The 22,246-nt window shown below is 36.6% G+C and overlaps 1 protein-coding gene across 1 annotated transcript in view; it reads left to right on the top strand.

The window, feature by feature from the left end:
- The window catches only part of SHOC1 (shortage in chiasmata 1), a 116,671-nt gene that overhangs the window by 15,889 nt on the left and 78,536 nt on the right, over positions 1–22,246 (top strand). Inside the window, exons 5-8 of the mRNA XM_027839174.1 lie at positions 8,691–8,746; positions 11,916–12,050; positions 13,627–13,869; positions 21,435–21,731. Of these exons, the coding sequence (XP_027694975.1) occupies positions 8,691–8,746; positions 11,916–12,050; positions 13,627–13,869; positions 21,435–21,731 (731 nt within the window). The remainder of the gene's footprint in view (positions 1–8,690; positions 8,747–11,915; positions 12,051–13,626; positions 13,870–21,434; positions 21,732–22,246) is intronic.

Below are 22,246 nucleotides of genomic sequence, written 5' to 3'. Positions count from 1 at the left end.
TGAGTCTTGTATTTGAAAATCAAATTTTCTATTGAACTCTGGTCTTTTCATCAAGAGTGCTTGAAAGTCCTCTATTTCACTGAATGACCTTTATTTTTCCCTGAAGAATTATACTCAGTTTTGCTGGGTAGGTGATTCTTGGTTGTAATCCTATCTCCTTTGCCCTCCGGAATATTATATTCCATGCCCTGTGGTCCCTTAATGTAGAAGCAGCTAAATCTTGTGTTATCCTGATTGTGTTTCCACAATACTTGAATTATTTCTTTCTGGCTGCTTGGAATATTTTCTCCTTGACCTGGGAACTCTGGAATTTGGCTACAATATTCCTAGGAGTTTTCCTTTGGAGATCTCTTTCAGGAGGAGATTGGTGGATTCTTTCAATTTCTATTTTGCCCTCTGGTTCTAAAATATCAGGGCAGTTTTCCTTGATCATTTCTTGAAAGATGATGTCTAGGCTCTTTTTTTGATCATGGCTTTCAGATAGTCCAATAATTTTTAAATTCTCTCTCCTAGATCTATTTTCCAGGTCAGTTGTTTTTCCAATGAGGTAATTCACATTGTTTTCTAATTTTTCATTCTTTTGGATTTGTTTGACAGTGTCTTGATTTCTCATAAAGTCACTAGCTTCCAATAGCTCTATTCTAATTTTTAAGGAAGTATTTTCTTCAGTAATCTTTTGGACTTCCTTTTCTATTTGTCCAATTTTGCTCTTTAGGGCATTCTTCTCTTCATTGGCTTTTTGGATCTCTTTTGCCATTTGGGTTAGGCTATTTTTTAAGGTGTTATTTTCTTCAGTATTTTTTGGGGTCTCCTTTAGCAAGCTGTTAACTTGCTTTTCGTGATTTTCTTGCATCACTCTCATTTCTCTTCCCAGTTTTTCCTCTACTTGTCTTATTTGCTTCTCAGAATCCCTTTTGAGCTCTTCCAAGGCCTGGGACTGATTCATATTTTTCTTGAAAGTTTTAGATATAGGAGCTTTGACTTTGTTTTCTTCTTCTGGTTGTATGTTTTGATCTTCTTTGTCACCAAAGTAAGATAATATAGTCTGACTCTTTTTGCGCTGCTTTCTCATGATCCCAACCAATTACTTGAGTTTTAAACTCTTTGTTATGGTAAGAGTCTGTTTCCAATGTGGAGAATGTACTGTCCCAAGCTTTGGGGGTTTGTACAGCAGTTTTCAAAGATACTTCTAGGGACTTGAAAAGTGTCACTTCTTCCCAGGTGCTATGATAAGGGGCGAGGTGTTTCCTCTCCACAGCCACAACAAGCTCCACCACGCCAGCGCTCCTCCTCACCCTAGGATCCTCAGAACTGTGACCCAGATCCAAGCATGGGCAAAGCAAAAGATTCCTGCCTCAGCCCTGGCAAAGAGATCCCTGTAATCCCCCTCTGATCAGCCACTCGATTCCCCCTCAGTCTGTGGGCCAGAAGCTCAGAAGCCAGCCGCTGCCCTTGGGGTGGCTGAGATCTAGCTTCTTCTCTCACCGCAGTAACAGACTTTTCCCACTGACCTTCTAAATTGTCTTTGGCATTCGTGGGTTGAGAAGTCTGGAAACCGCCACAGCTGCCTGCAATTCAGTCCTCTGAGGCCTGCTCCAGGGTCGCTGTGGCCTGCGCGGCCCACACCGAACTGCGCTCCTCTCCCAGACTGGCACTTTCCTATCAACCATCCAGGTTGTCTTGGGCTGGAAATTTATTTTACTCTGTTTTTTTGTGGGTTCTGCTGGTTTAGAATTTGTTTAGAACCATTTTTTGTAGGTATTTGGAGGGGTTTGGGGGAGAGCTCTAGCAAGTCACTGCTTTCCCTCCGCCATCTTGGCTCCACCCCCAGCATTGCTTTTAGAAATAACTATTTGAGCTATAGCCAGGAAGGAGGTACAAATACCTGAGAATTAATAGGTATAATAAGCAGTTCCTACCACATGGATCAGAGGCCATAGGAGTGGAAGTGTACCAAGAAACCAGCTCGAAACCAGTTTAGGACTCAATGTTCAATGAAGAATATTTGGAAGGAGGCAGTATAATGGATTCAGCCATTGGAGGTGCCCTGGGTTCAAGTGATGCCTCTACTAGAAGCTAGCTGTATGACCTTGGTGAAATAATAATAACTGACATTTATATAGTTCTTTAAATTTTACAAAGAAGTTTACATATATTATCTCCAAACATCTTTGAGTCTTGGTTTTCTCATCTGTACAATGGGAATAATAATAGCATCTACCTCACAGGATTATTGTGAGGCTCAAATGAGATAACATGTAAAGTTCTTTGCACACTTTAAGGTGCTATATAAAGTTATAATTATTATTATCTCATTTGAACCTCACAAAAATCCTGTGAAGTAAAACTTTTACAGTGGAGGGGAAAAGGGGGGAGGTGAGGGGCAGTGAGTGAACCTTACTCTCATCAGAATTGGCTCAAAGAGGGAATAACATACACAGACAATGGGATATAGAAATCTATCTTATCCTACAGGAAAGTAGAAGGAGAAGGGGATGGGGGGGATGATAGAAAGGAGAGCAGATTGAGGGAATGGGTAGTCAGAAGCAAAACAATTTTGAAATAGAATAAACAGGGGAAGAGAGAATAGGATGGAGGGAAATACAATTAGCAATGGTAACTGTGGGAAAGCAAGTTTCTCTGAAAAAGGCCTCATTTCTCTAACATATAGAGAACTGTGTCAAATTTATTAAAATAAGAGCCATTCCCCAATTGATAAATGATGAAAAGATATAATCAGTTTTCGGATGAAGTAATCAAAGCCATCAATAGACATATGAAAAAATATAACTCACTATTGATTGGAGAAATGCAAATTAAAACAATTCTGAGGTACTACCTCATACTTGTTAGATTGGCTAATAGGACAGAAAAGGTAAATGACAAATGTTGGAGGGGATGTGGGAAAAATGAGACATTAATGCACTTTTGGAGGATTTGTGAACTGATTCAACATACTATAAAGCAATTTAGAACTATGCCCAAAGGGCTATAAAACTATGCATACCCTTTGTCCTAGCAATGCCAGTACTAGGTCTGTATCCCAAAAGAGATAAAAACAAAAAGGACAAGGACCAATATGTACAAAAATATTTATAGCAACTCTTTTCTGTAGAAAAAGAATTAGAAATTGAGGGTTTGCCCATCAATTGGAGAATGGTTGAACAAGTTATGGTATATGATTATGATGGAATACTATTGTGTTATAAGAAATGATGAGCAGGATGCTCTCAGAAAAACCTGGAAAGACTTGCATGGGTTGATGCAAAGTAACAGCAATGTTGCAAGATGATCAGCTGTGAATGACTTAGCTATTCTCAAAATACAATGATCTAGGACAACTCTGAAGGACTTATGATGAAAAATGCTATCCATACCCAGAGAAAGAACTGATGGTGTCTGAATAGAGATTGAAGCATACTTTTTTTTTTTAAAAAAAAATCCTGTGAAGTGAGTCCTACAGGTATTATCTCCATTTTACAGGTGAGGAAACTGAGGCTCGGTTTAAGTAAACTTTACCATGGTCTTCCCGAAAACGAATCAGTACTATATACACTATAGCATACTGTATCCTCATCTGAAAAATGAAAATAGATAATATCCATCTTGCCTACTTCATGCTGTTGTGAGAGTCAAAGGCAATAATTTTGTGAAAGCAAATCCAGGTGCTAAAGGTTATCTTTCTTCTTACTCAGCTTCTTTCACAGTCACCTTGTGTAAACCTTGTATAAAAAGTTGTTCAGATGACTCTGACCTTTACAGAAAACCTGTAGAAGGCATGAGATACCAAACCAGAGTTAGGGCAAGGGATACTTTGCTAGATGCCTTTTCCTTCTCTTTTAATAAATCCTAGGATCATAGATTTAGAACTGAAAGGAAACTTAAAAGTCCCCTAGTTCAACACTCTCATTTTACAGAGAAGGAAACTGAGCTCAGAAAGGTTAAATGATTTGCCTATGATCATACAGGTAGTAAATGAAAGAACCAGATATAGAACTCAGGTATTCTGACTGCAAATCTAATGCTTTTTCCAATACTCTTTACAGTATACCACTCTGCCTTCTAGGTATTATCTGCATTAATGGGAGCTAGATATCTTTTTGTTTTGTTCATAAAGGGTAAGTGATTGACATTTTGGTAATTCATATTTGCCATTGTTTTAATACTACCAACAATAGTGAGTGTGAATCTTTTCTTATGAAAACTACAATGCCACCAAAGTTAAAAAAAAAAATTAAAGGCAAAGTCTTTTTTTTAATGAAAGCAGTGATATAAATCCTGGCTTCTGGAAGACAGAATAGTTTGTTTTATATATAAAGAAAATTAAATGCTGTTGTGGGGAGAGATGGAAGGAGAAGAATCACTAAAAATTGTAGCAGGGAAATAAACTAATTAGTGTTTTTTGTTATTAGTAAAGCTTATACCTTTCTTTTTCAGCCCTCCCTACCAAGTATAAGAATGAAACTATGACAGGATACCACCCCACAGAGAGGATTTATACCAATGAAGACCAATGTGAAGTAGAAAGCAGTGAACAAGGTAAAACTACTATATAAATCAATGATCTCCCCAAGTATTTCCAAAAGGTCATTAAGCCTATAGAATAAGAGAACATCAGTGTATTTGCATATAGTCTTTGCTTAGTCTTCAAGTTAGTTTGATTTTAAGCCATTCCCTTTTTTCATTTTTTTCCTTCATACAGATCATTCTAACCAACCTAAATTCAGACTGAATCGAGAGAGAAAAGTCATAGAGATTAAAAAATAAAATAAGGGAAAGTAAGAGAACCAGCAAAAAAAAATTTCACCTAAATACCAAAAACAGATCAATATTGTAGTGAAAATATTGAAGAACAATTATAAACTGGGTGTGTGGTATACATCTCTAATCACTGCTACTGGGGGATGCTAAGGTTTGTGGATCACCTGAGTTTGAGGACTCTGAGCTGTAATAGGGCAATAGCCAATGAGGTAGATGTCCATGCTCAGTCTGGCACCAATAAGATGAGCCCCCAGAGAAGGGGGCTACCAGGCTGCCTCAGGAGGGTCAACTTTGTCCTGTTCAGAAAAAATAGAGCAGATTAAAGCTTCCATACCATTAAAATGGGCCTGTTATTGGGGGCAGTTAGGTGGCACAGTAGATAAAGTTCTGGGCCTTGAGTCAGGAAGACTCATCTTACTAGCTGTGTGACCCTGGACAAATCATTTAAGGCTGTTTGCCTGAGTTCCTCATCTGTAAAATGAGCTGGAGAAGGAAATGGCAAACCATGTCAGTATCTTTGCCAAGAAAATCCCACGTGGGGTCATCAAGAGTCAGATATGACTGAAAATGACTGAACAACAACAACAGTTTGAATCTAGAGCTACTTTTCTGTGATGTCTTGCATCACAGGTTATGTGACCACATAGCCTGTTCTAACGATTTATCATATAATATGTAGGCTAGAGTCCACATTTATCAGTACAAAGCACTGGCGTGCAAAATGATATTTTCTTGATAAATGATGAACATTTAATAAAGATATTTATGTGTATATATAGTCTCATACATGTGAGCCCTTCTATCAACACAAATCCATTCATGTCATCTCATCCTTTGCAATCCTAGTCTATATCTTTCCATAAATTTATTTACAGGTTAAGTCCGTAATGCTTATAAGTGCTCCCAAGTCTCCTCCGTCCTTAAAAAAAAACTCACTTAACCTACTATCCCCTTTAATTATTTCCCTGTGTTTTTCCTCCCTTTCATAGCCAAATTCTTAGGAGGAAAAGTCTGTTATTGGTGATTACTTTAATCTGCTCTTTAAAACATGTATAGATATGATATAGTTCTATGGGTAGGTAGTTGCTAATATCTTCTCAATTATCTTTTTGCCATCCCTACCATCCATAATCTTTTCCATTGTTTTGAAACCTTTGAGATATGACAATGATAATGGTGGTGATAGCTAACATTTATATAGTACTTTAAGGTTTACAGGGGATTATGTACCCATCATTTCATTTGATTTATGATGCAAGGTAGATATAAGTAGAGGTATCCATTTTAGGAATAAAGAAACCTAAGGCTCACAGAGGTTAAATGATTTGCCTATGTCACTTAGTAAGTAATGGTGAAATTCAAACTCTGTCTTTCCTGACTCCAAGTCCAGCCCTCTTTCCCCTATACCACACTGAAATTCAACCCCAAAGATTCTTCAAAATTGTTTTAGCTCCAGCATGAGCTTCTTTTTTATATATTTTATCAGTTTCATTTTTGTTTAATTCATGCTAATTTTTAGGTCAAGTTATCAATTGGTGCTTCTAAAACTACCTTTGTCTAATATAATATGAACAAAAATAACTGGGGAAAATTCATAATAATAATTAAACCCATTCATTTTTACATTCACATTGTGACTTTTCCCCCTTGGTTTTAGTTTTTCACAGCCTGTGTCTTTCAGGGGAGTTAGAAATGCCTTTTACTCTTCCATGTCTAATAACCCAACATTCCCTGGTAAATCCGATACATGCTGGACTTCGAACATATCAACTTTCTCCTGTTTATAATATGTAAGTAAAAACGAGATAAAATGCTATTCCAAAAATGCTGTTTTTTAATTAAATATATTTTGTGGGGTCAAATTTTCCCATGTTCTAGAGAAAGCTGCCTGGTTCTTTTAGCCTATGTGGAATAAAAAATATGATTTTCCCCATTCTCCTGTAAATAGAATAGTATTCTCCAAGAAAATGTTCTAAATGTACTTTCTTTTTGAAATTGATAGCTCCATTTGTTTGCACAAATAGATAGAAATAACCAATAACAAAAATGAACATAAGAACAGTTATGGGTAGGCTACTGATCTATGACTCTGGACAACTCATTTAACCTTCTAGAGTCCCAGTTTCTCTAATTCTACACTGGGACCATCAATTTGATAATGCTGATTTGATTTGCCTTAAGGGACATAAACTCAATTCTTTGACCTAACAGAGAATAGACCTATATAAATGCCCTGAGAAGGAGCTCTGAAGATTTGCATAGGGTAATAATTCCTGTCTCCACCCTTTCTTCTCTGTGCCCTCAAATTTTATCTCTATAATATCCTTCACATCCATCCCATTTTTTCATATGAACAACTATCACCCTGTCAGGCCCTCATCCCCTCCTGTCTATTATAATAGCCTCCTAATTGGTCTCTCTTTTGTTAAGACTCTTCCCCCTCTCCAATCCACACAACCACCAAAGTTACATTTCTAAAGCACAAATCTGACCATGTCTCACTTCCCTGCTCAATAATCTCCAGTTGCTTCTTGTTGCTTTTAAGATCACAAATTCTTCTGCTTGACATTGAAATCCTTTAACAGTTTGGTTCTAACCTGTTTTTTCAGCCTTATACACATTGTTCTCCTTCACATCCTCTTTGGTCCAGTCAAACTGGCTACTTTATGGTTCCTCATACAGGATAATCCATCTCTCATCTCTGTGCCTTTGCCCAGGCCTTTTCTTTTCACCTACATGTTGGAATGTCTAGTTTCCTTCAAAGCTCAGTACATGAGCTCCTACATGAAATTTTCCTGATCCCCAATCTCAGCTTTTAGTTCCTCTTCTCCAAAATTGCCATGTATTTATTTTCTATTTCCTATATACTTATGTGTACATGTTGAACAGCAACCTTTCGTTTTTGTCTTTATATCCTTAGTTCCTAAAACAGTAACTGACTCTTAACAAATACTTGTTGATTGGTTAATTGTATGATGCATTTTATTTACTATGTTACCCATTACTGAGGCTACTTTCTTCTTTTATGAAATACCCTATACCTCAAAAAATCAAGTATTTATTATTTACTATGTGCAAAGCACCAGGACAATCACAGTGAGAGATACAAAGACATGATCCCTACCTTATGGAATATGAAAACTTTTCTTCTCCTTCCAATGGATTCTTAAACCATGAAGATATTTTGGCCCATGACTCAATTGCACATCCATTTTAGATTTGCCTTCACAAAATGTCATGCAGAAGTTCACCTCCTTTTTTGTTATTCCTTCCTATCATTTATATATTTGCTTCCACAGTCCAGAATCTCCAGGTATTCAGCATCAAAATACCTGGATATTCAGAAACTTGGTTGCCTCCTTTTGCCACAAAATGTCCAAATTTTCTGTATTACATGGGATAATTAAATATTCTAACATCTTCCAAATCTGGCCCTGGCCTTGAGCTTTCATTTCTACTATGTGATGATTAAAGTTAAACTATACTAGCATCAATGAGATTGACTAGAATCGTATCTGACCCAGTCTCTGAACTTTTAGTTCAACTAGCAATGCCTAAAGTTAAGCTAAATTGACATGCTAAAAATGACAGTAGAGTATGCCAAAAATACCAGTGGAGAAAAGTGTCTCCTCTCTTGACACCATCATTCATGAAGATGACTGAGGGGTAAAGACTTCTTGTCAGTATATCGGCTACCTGAATTAGAAAATGTCCTTTCTAGCTCAGTCTTTACATTTATAAAATGGGATTAGTATTCTCATTTTCCAAAGTTAAAAAAGGGCTCAGAAAATTTACTTTTTCTCAGCTATGATATTGTAATACAAAAAATAAGAAAATTCTAAATATTCTAAAGATATTAAATTAAATTTCTTAATATAAATATTTTTCAGTAATTTTCCTCCGGCTGAAAATTACACTAAGGAATGCAGGGTGGAGCTGTGTTCAGAAAACTATCGAAGTTCCCTGGACTCTCTTTTACTTGCAGGTAAGAAATGCCTGTTTGCATGTGCTCAGTTGCTGTAGGAGAAGTGTATCTAGATATGAAAAAGTACAAGCACAAGAAATGCTAGATAGTGTTAATCTAGGTCTAGGATATACATCTAAATACTTTATAATGTACAAAAAGGCTTTGTTGGCAAGGCTATACATACAAACAGCCTATACAAACAAACACACTAATGAGTTATGTTCCAAAAGTTCATTTAGAAGTCAGTTGTTTAGAACTTAGCACATATTTTTTCCCATAGAAATGTTGTAAATAAATAACTTAGGTAGCCCATGCAAGCCTATTTAAGCCATAATATAAGAAAAACACAAGACGAAGAGACAAGCTTTGCTGCCCTTACGCAAATCATTTTACTTCTCTTGGACTCAGTAGCTTTAGTGAATGAGGATGAGGGTGTACATACTAGGGAAGAGGGACCAGTGGGATCAAGCAGTAGAATGTGTGTGGAAGAAGAACTTCATATGCACAGATCATTTGGGGGTCACAGATTGGTAAATCAGAGATTGTCTACTTTCCCAGGTGCTGCCTCCATGGAACTTAGAGCCTCATAGAGAATACAAGTCTGCCAAATATACTATAAGCAAAAAATTCAGCAGAAAAGTGAAATTTCTGTTCAATATCCATGTATTTATGACAAGTCAAATAATCTGCATATTTGAAAACATCCAATTTTTTAAAAAAATTTACCTGCCATGCAAATTTTGGAAACACAACAAAAATTGAGAATTAAGGTCATTATTATAAGAAAAATCTATTTTTGTGATAAATTTTTGTTAATCTGCTGAGTTCCTTCCTAAGAAGTTTTTTTCTTCAGAAAGTATTAATAATATAACTGATAAAAAAACTGATTTTAGTTAGATAGGGCATCTTATATTAGTTCTTCAGAGACTTGTATACTATGCTTAAAAATATTTAAAAGCACATAACCTGTGTTAATGAAAAGTATCATACTTTCACAGTCATGAAGGAAAAAGAAGGAAATTTTTGCAATAATGGAAATGACACTCTTATTATATAATAGGGCTTTTTGTTAAAGTGAGAAAATTCTACCATCATAGTATTTTTATCAGCTCAGTATAGTGGGAAAAGTCCTGGGTCTAGGGTAGAGCTTGTGTTTGAATACTCACTCTGCCATTTACTGCTCTATGATCCTTACCAAGTTATTAACCTCTTTGGATCTTGTAAAATGAGGATAATCATATCCCCTACCTCCCAGGGTTGTTGTGAAGATCAAATGAGATAATAAGTGTAAAGCGCTTAGCACAGTGCCTTAGCACATAGCAAGTGATATATAAATGTTATTATTATTATTATTATTATTATTATTATATGACTAGATACATTCCAGATGTTCAAAACAGATAGAAACAATCTGAGAGGGGAAGGTACCAGCTGGGATACCAGAAAAGGCTTCCTGCAGAAAATGAGCCTTGAGCTTGGTTTCCTTGAAGCTAAGGAGTGGCATTATTTAAGGAATTACAAACCAAACCCCCTTCATCACTAACTTTCCTATTTCTGTCCAGAGTAAAAACATTCTTCTAGGCACCCAGGTTCACAATGTAAGAGTCAACTGTTAGATTGCATAGTGTATAGAGGACTGGGCTTGGAATCAGAAAGACCTAAGTTCAAATCCTGCCGTGTATAGCTATGTGACCCTGGGTCAGTTACTTAACCCCTTTCAGCCTCAGTTTCCTATAAAATAAGGGTATTAGACTTGATTTCTAAGGTCCCTTCTAGCTCTAAGTCCTTGATTCTATGATTCCCCTCTCTAGTCTTCCTCATTATTTTTCCCATTTATCCCCTTCTCTCTGTTAATACTACAACCAGTCTAGGTCAAACCCTCTATCACCTACTGCCCAAATAACATCAATAGCTTTCTAATAGATCTCCCTGCCTCCAATCCATCATCCACACAGCTACCACATTAATATTTCCAAAGTATAGGTATGACAATGTCAGTCCTCTGCTCAGGAGGCTTTGGTGGCTCCCCATTGCCCTTAATACAAAATACAAACTCCTCTGTTTGGCATTTTAAAGCCTTCACTTCAGCCTGTCTTTCCAGGCTGATAGTACATTGTTTCCCCTCTTGTACTCTATGTAACAGCCAAACTGGCCTTCTTGCTGTTCCATGCATGCAACATTCCATCTCCCACTTTTTTGCCTTTGAAAAGCTGTCCCTCCTACCTAGAATGCTCCTTCTTTTCCACCATCTCCTCTTGGAGGCCCTAAATCCTTTCAGTGTTATTCATCTTTCCAAAGGCTTTTCTGAATTCCTACCCAACCAATGCATATTTATTTTGTGTTTACCGTATATGTACTCATCTGTGTGCATGATGTAACCACCTAGTAGAATGCATGCTCCTTTGTACAAAGGGCACCAAGGCAGGAAGTTTTGTTAACATGCTAGATGATGGGGTCAGCAAACAAAACAATCTTGACAGGATAGAGCACTAGAGACATGTCAGCTAGAGAGTTGGGTTGAAACTAAGAAGATGAAATTCAGTAGAGATAAATGTAAAGTGCACTTGGGTACCAAAACAACAGAAACGACTTCATAAGGAGAGTTATGGATAGACAACAGTTGTTCTGAAAAAGATCTGGGAATTTGAGTGCTTAGCAAGCTCCATATATTAGTAGTGTGATGTGGCAGCTAAGAAAGCTGATGCAATCTTGGGCTGCATTTAAAAAAGGAATAGTTTCCAGGAATGGTAGGTGATATCCCACTGTACTCTGCCCTTGTCAGACCTCATGTGTAATAGTGTGTTCAATTTTGAGAGCCATGGTAAGGACATTAATAAGTTGAAGAATGTCCAGAAGAGGGGAAACCAGGATGGTGGAGAACCTTAATCCCATGTCAAGATTCAGGGGGTGGGGATGGGGATGAGGGAAAATGTGATAGATAGCTCTCTTTAAGTATTTGAAGGGATATTTTTTGAGAGACTAGACCTTTTTCCTTTTGTTCCCAGAGGGAAAAACCAGAAGCAATGGGTAGGATAGGGCTCTTCCAAATCTCAAATTCTGATTCATTGAGGGGAGGGACTGTCTTACTTTTTAAATATATGTGTCTCTAGTGCCTAACAGAGAACCATTTTGATTTCCACTATACTAAACTCTTATATTATTCCCCTTCACATATACCTTGTTACAGGCAGACTTGCCTGCTGGAGGTTCACCGTTCACAATTCATGTCCTTGCCTCCATGACTTCCCAAACAAACCTGCTGGTGGGTCTGCCTGCCACGAGTCTCTCCCCACTGCAGTCTATCCTCCTGTCAGCTGCCAGAGTGATATTCCTACATTCCTGTCTAACCATATCACCCCACCCTCCTACAATAAACTCCATTGGCTCCTTATCACCTCCAGGTTCTTTATAACCCAAACCTAACTTACCTTTATAGTCTTCTTATTCCCCACCATACATTCTTTGATCCAGTGTCACGAGCACTCCATCTCTCAGTTCTGGATATTCTCTCTGGCACTCTCCTGTTCCTGGAATACTCTCCCTCCTTATCTCTGCCTCCTGGCTTCATTCAAGTCCCAGCTTAGGTTCCATCTTTTACAGGAAGTCATCCCCAGCCCCTCTTAATTTTGGTGCTTTTCCCTTCTGTTGATTTTGTCTTATTTATGCTGCATATAACTTGTTTGTACATATTTATTTGCTTGTTGTCTTCTTTCCCCCACCCCCACTCCATTTGATTGTGAGCTCCTCAAATATGGGGACTGTTTTGTTTTGGTTTTTCTTTTTGTATCCTCAGCACTTGACACACTGCCCGGCATACAGTAGATGCTTAATAAATGACTATTGACTGACTGACAAAATGGTCTCCCATATCTGGAATGTACTTTGCCCTCACTTCTGCCTGATACAGTCTTGGTCTTCCTTCCCTTCTTTTCACCTCCCTCCCCAGGACCTTTCTTTTAGCCATCGTTAACACTGTTTCTCTTGAAGCTACTTAATGTATACTTTATATTACTTAATCATGTACATGTTGTATCACCCCAATAGAAGGTTAGGTTCTTCAGGGCAGTAGCACTTTCATTTATGTCTTTGAATATTCATAGTAGGCACCTAATAAGAGTTTGTTGAATTGAACTAATAACTGATAATAAAAGTTTACAAATGCATACGAAGTCATTTGCAGTCCTTTTTAGTATTTATTTTCTTAGCTGCTTGTTTTATATTTATTCTTCTCAACAGAAGTTAAAACTTTAGTATTAATTTTTAAAATAAGTATATTTTAAAAACTATAATCGTTTGGGCCAAATAACTCTTTTTTGAGATAGCCTATGCAAGATAAAATTCATTATGAGATACCTTCCTTTGTCATACAAAGAATTATATTTTATGGTTTAAGTACAATTTTTCCAAATTTTTCCAAATTGTAATTCAGTGTCAGAATACATAAGCAAAATAAATTTTAGTTTCTTCTCCTGCTAACATTAGGGTAGTTTGGTCTTTGTTAAAAGAAAAGAGCAGTGTGCCAGTCTTCCCAAAAGATGGGAAATATTTATTTGTGACTTGAGCACCATACCCCCACATCATTTATGTTCATTTTGGATATCCAACCTGTTTTATGATTTTACTCCTTAATAAGTTGGAAAGTTTTGTACTTAAAAATATTTTCTATTTTTTTAATTTTTATTTTCTCTATATAAGTTAAATCAAACATTTTAAAAGTGCAGATGTAGCTATTTCCAAATGTTTGTTTATTCTAGGAACAATTGTTAAAGATGACTTAAATTTTCATAATAATTTTAAAGTGTAAAATGTTTCATGACAATATAGCTATATTTCCAAGATGTTTTCCTAAACTTCTCTTTGCAACTGTTTTGAATTATTTCTGCCTATTTGTTTTTCAGTGCCACAAACCAAAGAGCCTGTAATTCACTATTCAATTACAGCTTTGAAAAGAATATTTTCTGTCGAGGTAGAAATCATTACACTTGATTCATTAAAAGAAGAATGGTGGAAACAAGAAGGACTGAATATGATAATGACAGATACCTTGGAATATCTGACTCCAGATCTGTGTTATCACAACCAAAATGGAGATATTACAACTCAAATGGAGATATTGCCTGTAAAACCACTTCAGTTGGAGTGTAAGTAACCAATCTTAAAACTATTTCTTAGAGGGTTAGAAATTTATAGTTGCCAGGTCAAAACTGGTAACTGACTAAAGCAAACATTTACAATTACAATTTATATTTGTTTTTCAGTAATGTCCTACTCTTCATGACCCCATTTGGGGTTTTCAAGGCAAAGATACTGGAATGGTTTGCCATTTCCTTCAGCTTATTTTACAGATGAGGAAACTGAGGCAAACAGGGTTAAGTGACTTGCCTAGGGTCACACATCAAGTAAACATCTGAGGTCAGATTTGAACTTAGGTCTTCCTGACTTAAAAGCCCAGTGCTCTACCCACTGTGCCACTTACCTGCCCCAAAGCAAATATACACTGTGTTGAAAAAATATGTATTAATACTGTACTCTACATTTTAGGAACAATTTTTGCCAGAAACAGTTTTATTTAGCATTAATGTAATGTCCAAGTCATTTGTAGCTTAGAAAGATACCTAAACTGGCATATTTCCACCATACTCTCTGACATGTCTCTACTTCAAGACAGTTTAAGGTAACATTTATAGGATTTTTGAACTAAGAAAAGATGATAGTGTATTAATATATAGTTTGGGATTAACAAGCCAGAATAGTATCTATTCAGTTCCTTCCTGGACCATTCTCTTCATGAATTGAAAAGGGTTTTCTCCCTATGATCAATATTTTAACTTTAAATTAAAAAAAGAACACTACCTTAGGTGGATCATGATTTCAAGTGGGTGAGAAGCAATGGTCTTATCTAGGCTAGAGTTAAATTTGGTTATCACTCTTAATTCATTTCCCTAAAAAAAAGTTCTTAGCTTTTATTCTACAGCTTTCCAAAAGGAAATCTTAATATTTTCAGTTGAACCTAAAAGGTGGTTTTTAATATCTTTCCCCAACTCCTAGATTTTTGCCTAAATTTGGAAAGGACCCACTTCTCTGTCTCATTTATAGAGATTTCTTTAGTTCCTAACTCTTTCCAGCTTCAGTGACAGTATTGTTATTAACAAATAATTAATTGCTTAGTAAAATTATTTCTTTTCATACCAAACTAGTCACTATTCATTTGTTCATTCAATAAATATTTTTTGAGAGTGCAACTATGCACTTATTTGCAATCTATTGTATGAGGTGTTATGGGACAATTTTTTTAAAAAACAAATGTCACAGTCACTGCCCTCATGGAACTTACATTCTAACAGAGATGATAAGATATGTACTGAAATAATTATCATAGAGTAGGCTGTGAAAGTATGACAAACGGGAATAGTAGGAGGATATAGTTAATAGTACTGATGCTGCTCAAAGGTTGAGGAGCATGATGACTAAAAAAATTTCATTGAACTCGGTATATCACAGGTCGTCATTGAGTAACTTTTGAGAGAACAATTTCTGCAGTGTTGAGAATACTATAAGGGAATGGAGAGTGTGAATAGGTTTAAAGAAGTGAAGGCATCAGTGTAGACTACTTTTAAAAGAAATTTGATAATGATGGGGAGGACAGAACTGGGGCAGAATCCTAAAGTCAGTCTAATACAGTGGGGTAAAATCAGAATGTTGGAGCTAGAGGGGCCCTTAGTTATCATCTATAACCTTCATCATTCATAATCTTCATTTGCAAATGTGGAAATTGAGACTCACTGAGGTTAATTAAGTTGCCTTATTGGTGTCAGAACAAAAAATTGAAATAAGACTTTTTGATTCCTAGTGCATTACTTCTTCCACTGCACCATGCCACTTCTTCAGAATCAAGGGAGTATTTTTTCATTGTTTGTTTTTTTTTCTAATACAAGAGAGCCAACATGACATAATAAATAGAGAACCAGCCTTGGCCTCAGGAAGATCTGGATTCAAGTCCCACCTCTGACACATACTTATAACTATGAACAAGTCACTTAACTTCTCAGACCCTCCAGGAAAAACTATAATTTGCAGAAGTTACTGATTACATTGTTAGAGAGAGGTTCCTCCCTAGAGATCTCCCTAAACTGATAAAATTAAAAGTCTGAACCAACATCTAATCCACTTAGCTGAAGATTAAGATAATGACACTAATATGATGAAGGAGTATTTGTATTTGATTGTCAGCTATGAAGGGAAAGAGTAAATGGATAATTAGGGGAGGGTATTAGCTGAGAAATTTGATTGGTACACATACCTACAGACTGATGCAAGAACCTGGCTGGGGAGGGGGAGATGTGGGTGTGGGGCATGTTGAGGAACATGGGGTAAGCAACATCTTTAACTCATCATGTCTAAAACTAAACTCAATATCTTTCTCCCTAATCCTTGCCTTCTTCCAAACTTCCCTATTTCTATATTAGGACCACCATCCCTCCAGTCTCCCAAGTTCATAAGGTTAGCATTATCTTCAACTCCTCACTCTCCTCTACCCCACATATCCAATAAGTTACCAAAACTTGCCATTTTTACCTTCACAGTGTCTCTTATATCCAACCCCTTCTCTACAATTACGCAACTACCCACTTAATTAAGGCCCTTATCACCCCTCACTTAGGTTATTGCAATAGCCTTCTTCAGCAGGCCCTGCCTCAAGTCTCTCCCCACTCCAGTCAGTCCTATGAACTGCTGCCAGAGTAATTTTCTTTAAACACAGATCTGACCACAAGAGTAGTATCACCTACTCATCCAACTCCAGTGGCTTCCTGTTGCCTCTAGGATAAAATAGAAACTTTTCTGTTTAACTTTTAAAGCCCTATGCAGTCTGGTCCCAGTCACTTTCCAGCTTCATTGTGTATTACTGCCTTTCCTATACCTTGTGATGCAGCCAGACAGACATTCTCTCTGTTCCTTACATACAACGCCCCATGTCCCATCTCCAAGACTTATTAGTTGTCCCTAATTTTTGTTATGTAATCTGTCCATGCTTCTATCTCACTTCCTTTAAGATGCAGCTTAAGCGCAATCTTCTGCATGAGCCATCCTGATCCATCTAACTGCTAATGCCCTCCCTCCCAAACTACCTCATATTTAACTACTTTGTATGTATTTGTATTTATTAATTTTATATTTATGCTATATATATATTTGTACATGTACTTGTGCCACTCTGTTAGAATGTAAGCTCAATGAGAGTAGGAATTGAAATAGAGAAATAAACAAAGAGAGATCTCAGAGAAAGACAGAGGGAGACAGAAAATCCTAGATCTCACCCAAGGGCAAGAGTGTCTGATAGTGAAGTAAGTTGGGGATAGGGATGTGTTCAAGATTCTGGCTCTTCCACATATCATCTTCCCAGAGTCTTTTTCCCCTGTCAGGGATCTGTCCCTGAGTAGAATCTTAAACTGTATTTCTTCTTCTGTCTCGGAGTTGGAAGCCTGAAGAGCTAGATGTCTCTTTTCCAAAACTCTCACCAGCTCCACTTTTCATACAGGTGTGGAACATTGAGTTATCAATAACCAATGAGGGCAGTCCCATGCAAATGGGCTTTGAGCTACAGGTTACACTTGTATCTCCAGAACCTTCCATAATAGTAAATGTTTAATAAATGATTGATTGATATCCTGTTTTTGATGAAGCCATGTTTTTTTTTTAGTCATTGCTTCCTTTTCTAAATTTTCATTAATTGTCCCTTCTAATAATATATTCAAGAATTTTACTAGGAATAGTAAAACATTGACCTATAGTTTATAGATTCCACTTTTCCTTTTTTTGGAAAAAAAGTACAATTTTTTTTTACCCTTCTTCAGCCAGAATCACAGAATCTCAAAGTTTTAATGTCATCTAGTCCATTTTGTACCTAAATAATATCCTCTCCCCAATATATCTATAAGTGGTGACCATTCAACTTTTATTTGAAGAACTCCCATTGTGGGGAGACCTCTTAAAGTAGCCCATTTCTCTTTTTAATAACTAATGATTAGGAAGTTTTATTTCATCTCAAGCCTAAATTTGCCAGTTTTCAATTCCATAGTAGATAAAGTAGTAGATTCAGAATAGAGAAGACCTGCATTTAGGTCTTAGACCGGACGCTTAATATCTATGCAATCACAGACAAATCATTTAACTTCTCTGAGACACAGTTTCATTTTCTGTAGAATGAGGATAATAATACCTACTTCAAGTGTAAACTGTCTTGTAAACTTTAAAGCACAATACAAGTCCCAACTGTTATATCATCCATTGTTCCTGCTTCTGCCTCCTAGGGCAAAACTGAACAAATCTATTCCTTTTTTTACCTGACAGCCCTTCAGATATTTTAAGACAGATTCTTATGTCTAGGTATGTGCTGGTAAATGTTAAATAACCAGCTTTTGGGGGAAAATACATCTGCATTATCAACATTTTAAATAATTATTAACATAATTATTGTATAATAATTATGTTAATAATTATGATTTATAATAACATTATTGATATAATGTTGATATAATAATTATTGAATTACAATAAATATTAAATAATCTACATTATTAACATTTTCTCCATCATTTTCTTAAGCCTAGACAATCAACAAAATAATAAATCAAGCCCTGATTTGTAGCAAATGCTGTAAATACTCACATTGAAAACTTAACAGTCATCTCTTCCACAAGCTAGCTGCAACACAGTCCTGAACCTAAGGCATTTCTTCTCCAGGTTAAACATAACCAAGTCTGATAATTGATCATGTGTCATGAACCTAAGACCCTTCAACGTCCTGGTTGCCCTCTGTAGATGCTCTCTAATTTGTCAATGCTCTTCCTAAAATGTGGCACATAGAACTGAATACAATATTCAGTGCAACCAGAATAGAGTACAGTGGGACTGTCACCTCCCTAATGCGAGTACTTTGCCTGTCTTGCTGCAGTCTGTAATCGTATGACCTTTTTTGATTGTCATATCATACTGTTGACTTATACTGAATTTGCAGTATACTAAAACCCACAGGTCTTTTTTTCGAGCTATGTGATTTCTAGCCACATTACAAAGGAAGGGATAGGCAAGTGTCCAGAAATGACTGTGGTAGAAACACAAAAGTTAGCACTAAAACTTATTTTAAATGAAATAAATTCACTTTTCTCTTTACATTATAATTTTGTTAACTTTTTTTATTTGAAAGTATATTTTAAGGGGGGGCAGCTAGGTGGCCCAGTGGATAGAGCACCGGCCCTGAAGTCAGGAGGACCTGAGTTCAAATGCGGCCTCAGACCAAACACCTGACATGTACTAGCTGTGTGACCTTGGGCAAGTCACTTAACCCCAATTGCCTTACCAAAAAAACAAAAAAAACAAAAAAAAAATGAAAGTATATTTTAAAAGGAAAATAGGGGCAGCTAGGTGGCGCAGTGGATAGAGCACCAACCCTGGATTCAGGAGGACCTGTGTTCAAATCCGGCCTCAGGCACATAACACTTACTAGCTGTGTGACCCTGGGCAAGTCACTTAACCCCATTGCGTAGCCAAAAAAAAAAAGGAAAATATACATTTTTCTTTAAAATATGTCTGACTTTTTATTTAATGCTAATGTTTTTCCAATATTTAATTTAATTTTATATTTTATATTTATTATGAATTAAGGAACATTACAATCACTGAAAAATTGAAGTTGATCACCCAAATAGCACTGGAGAGCCACATGTTGGATGTGAAAATACTATAACCCATTACAAACACTTACATGAGATAAGTGTTGGAACAAAGGAATGAATGAAAAACATTTACTATGTGATTGCTATGTACAAAATACTGTGCTGAGCACTAGTGATTCAAATATTAAAACAAGATAATCCCTGCATACATTCTGTTGAAGCCCCATGGTACTTTGCTGTTTTTGCAACAGCAAAGCCAATGGTAATGAATCTTCTTTAATGTTATTTCTACTGATATAAACAGTATCTGTTTCTGATGTTCGTTCGACAGTGCCAAGGACTTTGATGGCAAGAACTTTCTTTTCTGGGTCTTCAGTAGCTGTGGCTGCTAAAGAGGCAGTTGCCTGGTCACATTTCTGTAAGGGTTTATTCCCTGGATAGTACCTTCAGGCATTGTTTGAGAAGTATGATCAGTGGGGATAGGGAGCCATACTACCATTACAGAGGTTCTCAGGCTTATTTGCTCATTAATAGTAGCTGGTCAGCTTTTGGGTCTTGCTGGGAAAGACTGTGAATCCATTCGCCACAGAGTTTGCTACCCTCAATTATGCCTAGTCTAGAGGCCAGTCTAGAAGCAGGGCTGGCAGTATGGGGGGGAGGGGAGCAGGTAGCATTGCCATTCTCAGGCTCTTGGTTGCTAAGATCCTTGGCTTTCTCTAGCTACTGGAGTCTTAGGGAGGTGGGGATCAAGATGGTATGACTCACCTGGCTCTTGACACTCCTCTCTTATTTTCCCCAGTATATTTTGTTGCTTCTTCTAGGGTGACTTGCCTGCTCTGTGGGTGGAAATCAAGTCATCAAAGTTATCAGGATATGATAGAAAAAAGATGGACTAGTTACAGAAGAGCAGTGGATAACCAAGGGCGGCTTGCATGCTCTGCTGATCCTTGGACTGTCAAGAGAACATAAGAAAGGGCCCTAGGACATTGAATGCACCACCTTTGGCAATCTTATAAGAGGACAAGAGTTGTAGAGGATGAATGGATAGGCATGTGTAGGTTGTAATCTACCTTGCTTTAGAAACTGCATTAATGAAATCACAGATCCACTAGATACTGAAACATTTGACTTTGGATTCATATATGGACTTGTAATAATGGCTACAATAGAGAACAACCCAAATTTATCCATAATCTTGTATTTTTGTGCTTGTTTAGAAATTAATAAAAACCAATTGTTTTGCACCAGGGCAGAAGTTCAGAAATACTCTAATTTATTGGTTTTGGAAATATTATTATCTTTTACTGTCAATTTATTCTAGAATAACATTTTTTTTTGGTAAGGCAACTGGGGTCAAGTGACTTGCCCAGGGTCACACAGCTAGTAAGTGTTATGTATTTGAGGCTGGATTTGAACTCAGGTCCTCCTGACTCCAAGGCCAGTGCTCTATCTGCTGCACCACCTAGCTGCACCTCCTAAACATTTTTTTTTTTTACCTTTTTGGTGAGGCAGTCGGGGTTAAGTGACTTGCCCAGGGTCATACAGTTAGTAAGTGTCATGTGTCTGAGGCTGGATTTGAACTCAGATCCTTCTGACTCCAAGGCCTGAGCTTATCTACTGCACCACCTAGCTGCCCCAACAAAAATATTTTTAAAATTGAATTTGAATTGAATACATTGCCCTAAGATTTCATTATCTTTGTAGAAAACCTTACAGAAGGAACACATTTTAAATGTTCAAAGCTGAAAGTAGATAAAGTTGACATACATTATTGTCAAACTATACTGGTTAGATTACCAAGTAAATTATGCTCATCAGGATATTTAGTTATAGAAGGCATGTTAAGTATATAATTGGGCATTTATTTTTATTTTTATTTTTATTTTCAGGGCGGCTTGAAGAAAAAAGTAATACTGTTGTTAAACTCAAAACCTCTCCTCCTTGTATGGCTCCTACAGAGAAACCTACAAACAATAACTTCTCACTTGTTCAAAAGAGTCCTTCTAAAAGTGTACCACATACCTGTTTTCCAGATATGTATATATCTGTTGAAAAACCAACAAGAGAAGAAAAGACAAAGAGTAAACCAGAAGAACTAGTTTCTATCATAGTCAAAGAGGGAGAAAAGAAAGATACTTATGAATCACTAGACTACAAAGCATTAACTATTGAACCATACACTACATCAGTAAGTCATAATGTACCTTTTGAACCTGGTAGAAAATATGAGGATAATTTGGATTCTTTGAGCAACTTTATCATTCTGAGAAACAAACATATGACCATCCTGTCAGAACCTCAAGTTATTATGGATGATAGCCAAAAAGAAGGTAAGGGAGTCTTTTAAAGCCCAACACTGTCATTTTTCCTCATTTCAAAATGATATTTTCAAGAACCTGATGAGAGAATTCATAGTATCATAAAATGGGAGGAAATCATATAATACAGTCAGATTGTAGAGTGGAAAGGAACAACTTTGTGATATTATTCTAATATATATTTACATATTTGAAGGTATAACTGATGGTATATACATGTGTAAAGAAAAACTTGTATATAACATTTTTCATACTATGCACATTTGTATGTAAATATATATGTGTGCTTATATATGTACACACATGCATATATACGTGCGTGTGTGTGTGTGTGTGTATAATTTGATCATCACAACAACTCTATGTGAAGAAGAATAGTAAGAGATAAGGTTGCCAGGATAGATAGAAGGTTTGAACTTCATTTTTTAGGCAATAGACTATGGGATGTTTTGTAGCAACTGTTCTGACTATTCTATCTTAGTAAAAATGTCTTTGCTAAGAGCTAATTGTAAGGGGTGGAGCCAAGA

The sequence above is a fragment of the Vombatus ursinus genome, unplaced genomic scaffold, assembly GCF_900497805.2.
Source record: "Vombatus ursinus unplaced genomic scaffold, bare-nosed wombat genome assembly UNPS02014832.1, whole genome shotgun sequence".
NCBI classification, from domain to species: Eukaryota; Metazoa; Chordata; class Mammalia; order Diprotodontia; family Vombatidae; genus Vombatus; species Vombatus ursinus.
This window is presented reverse-complemented; position numbering and strand designations above follow the sequence as displayed.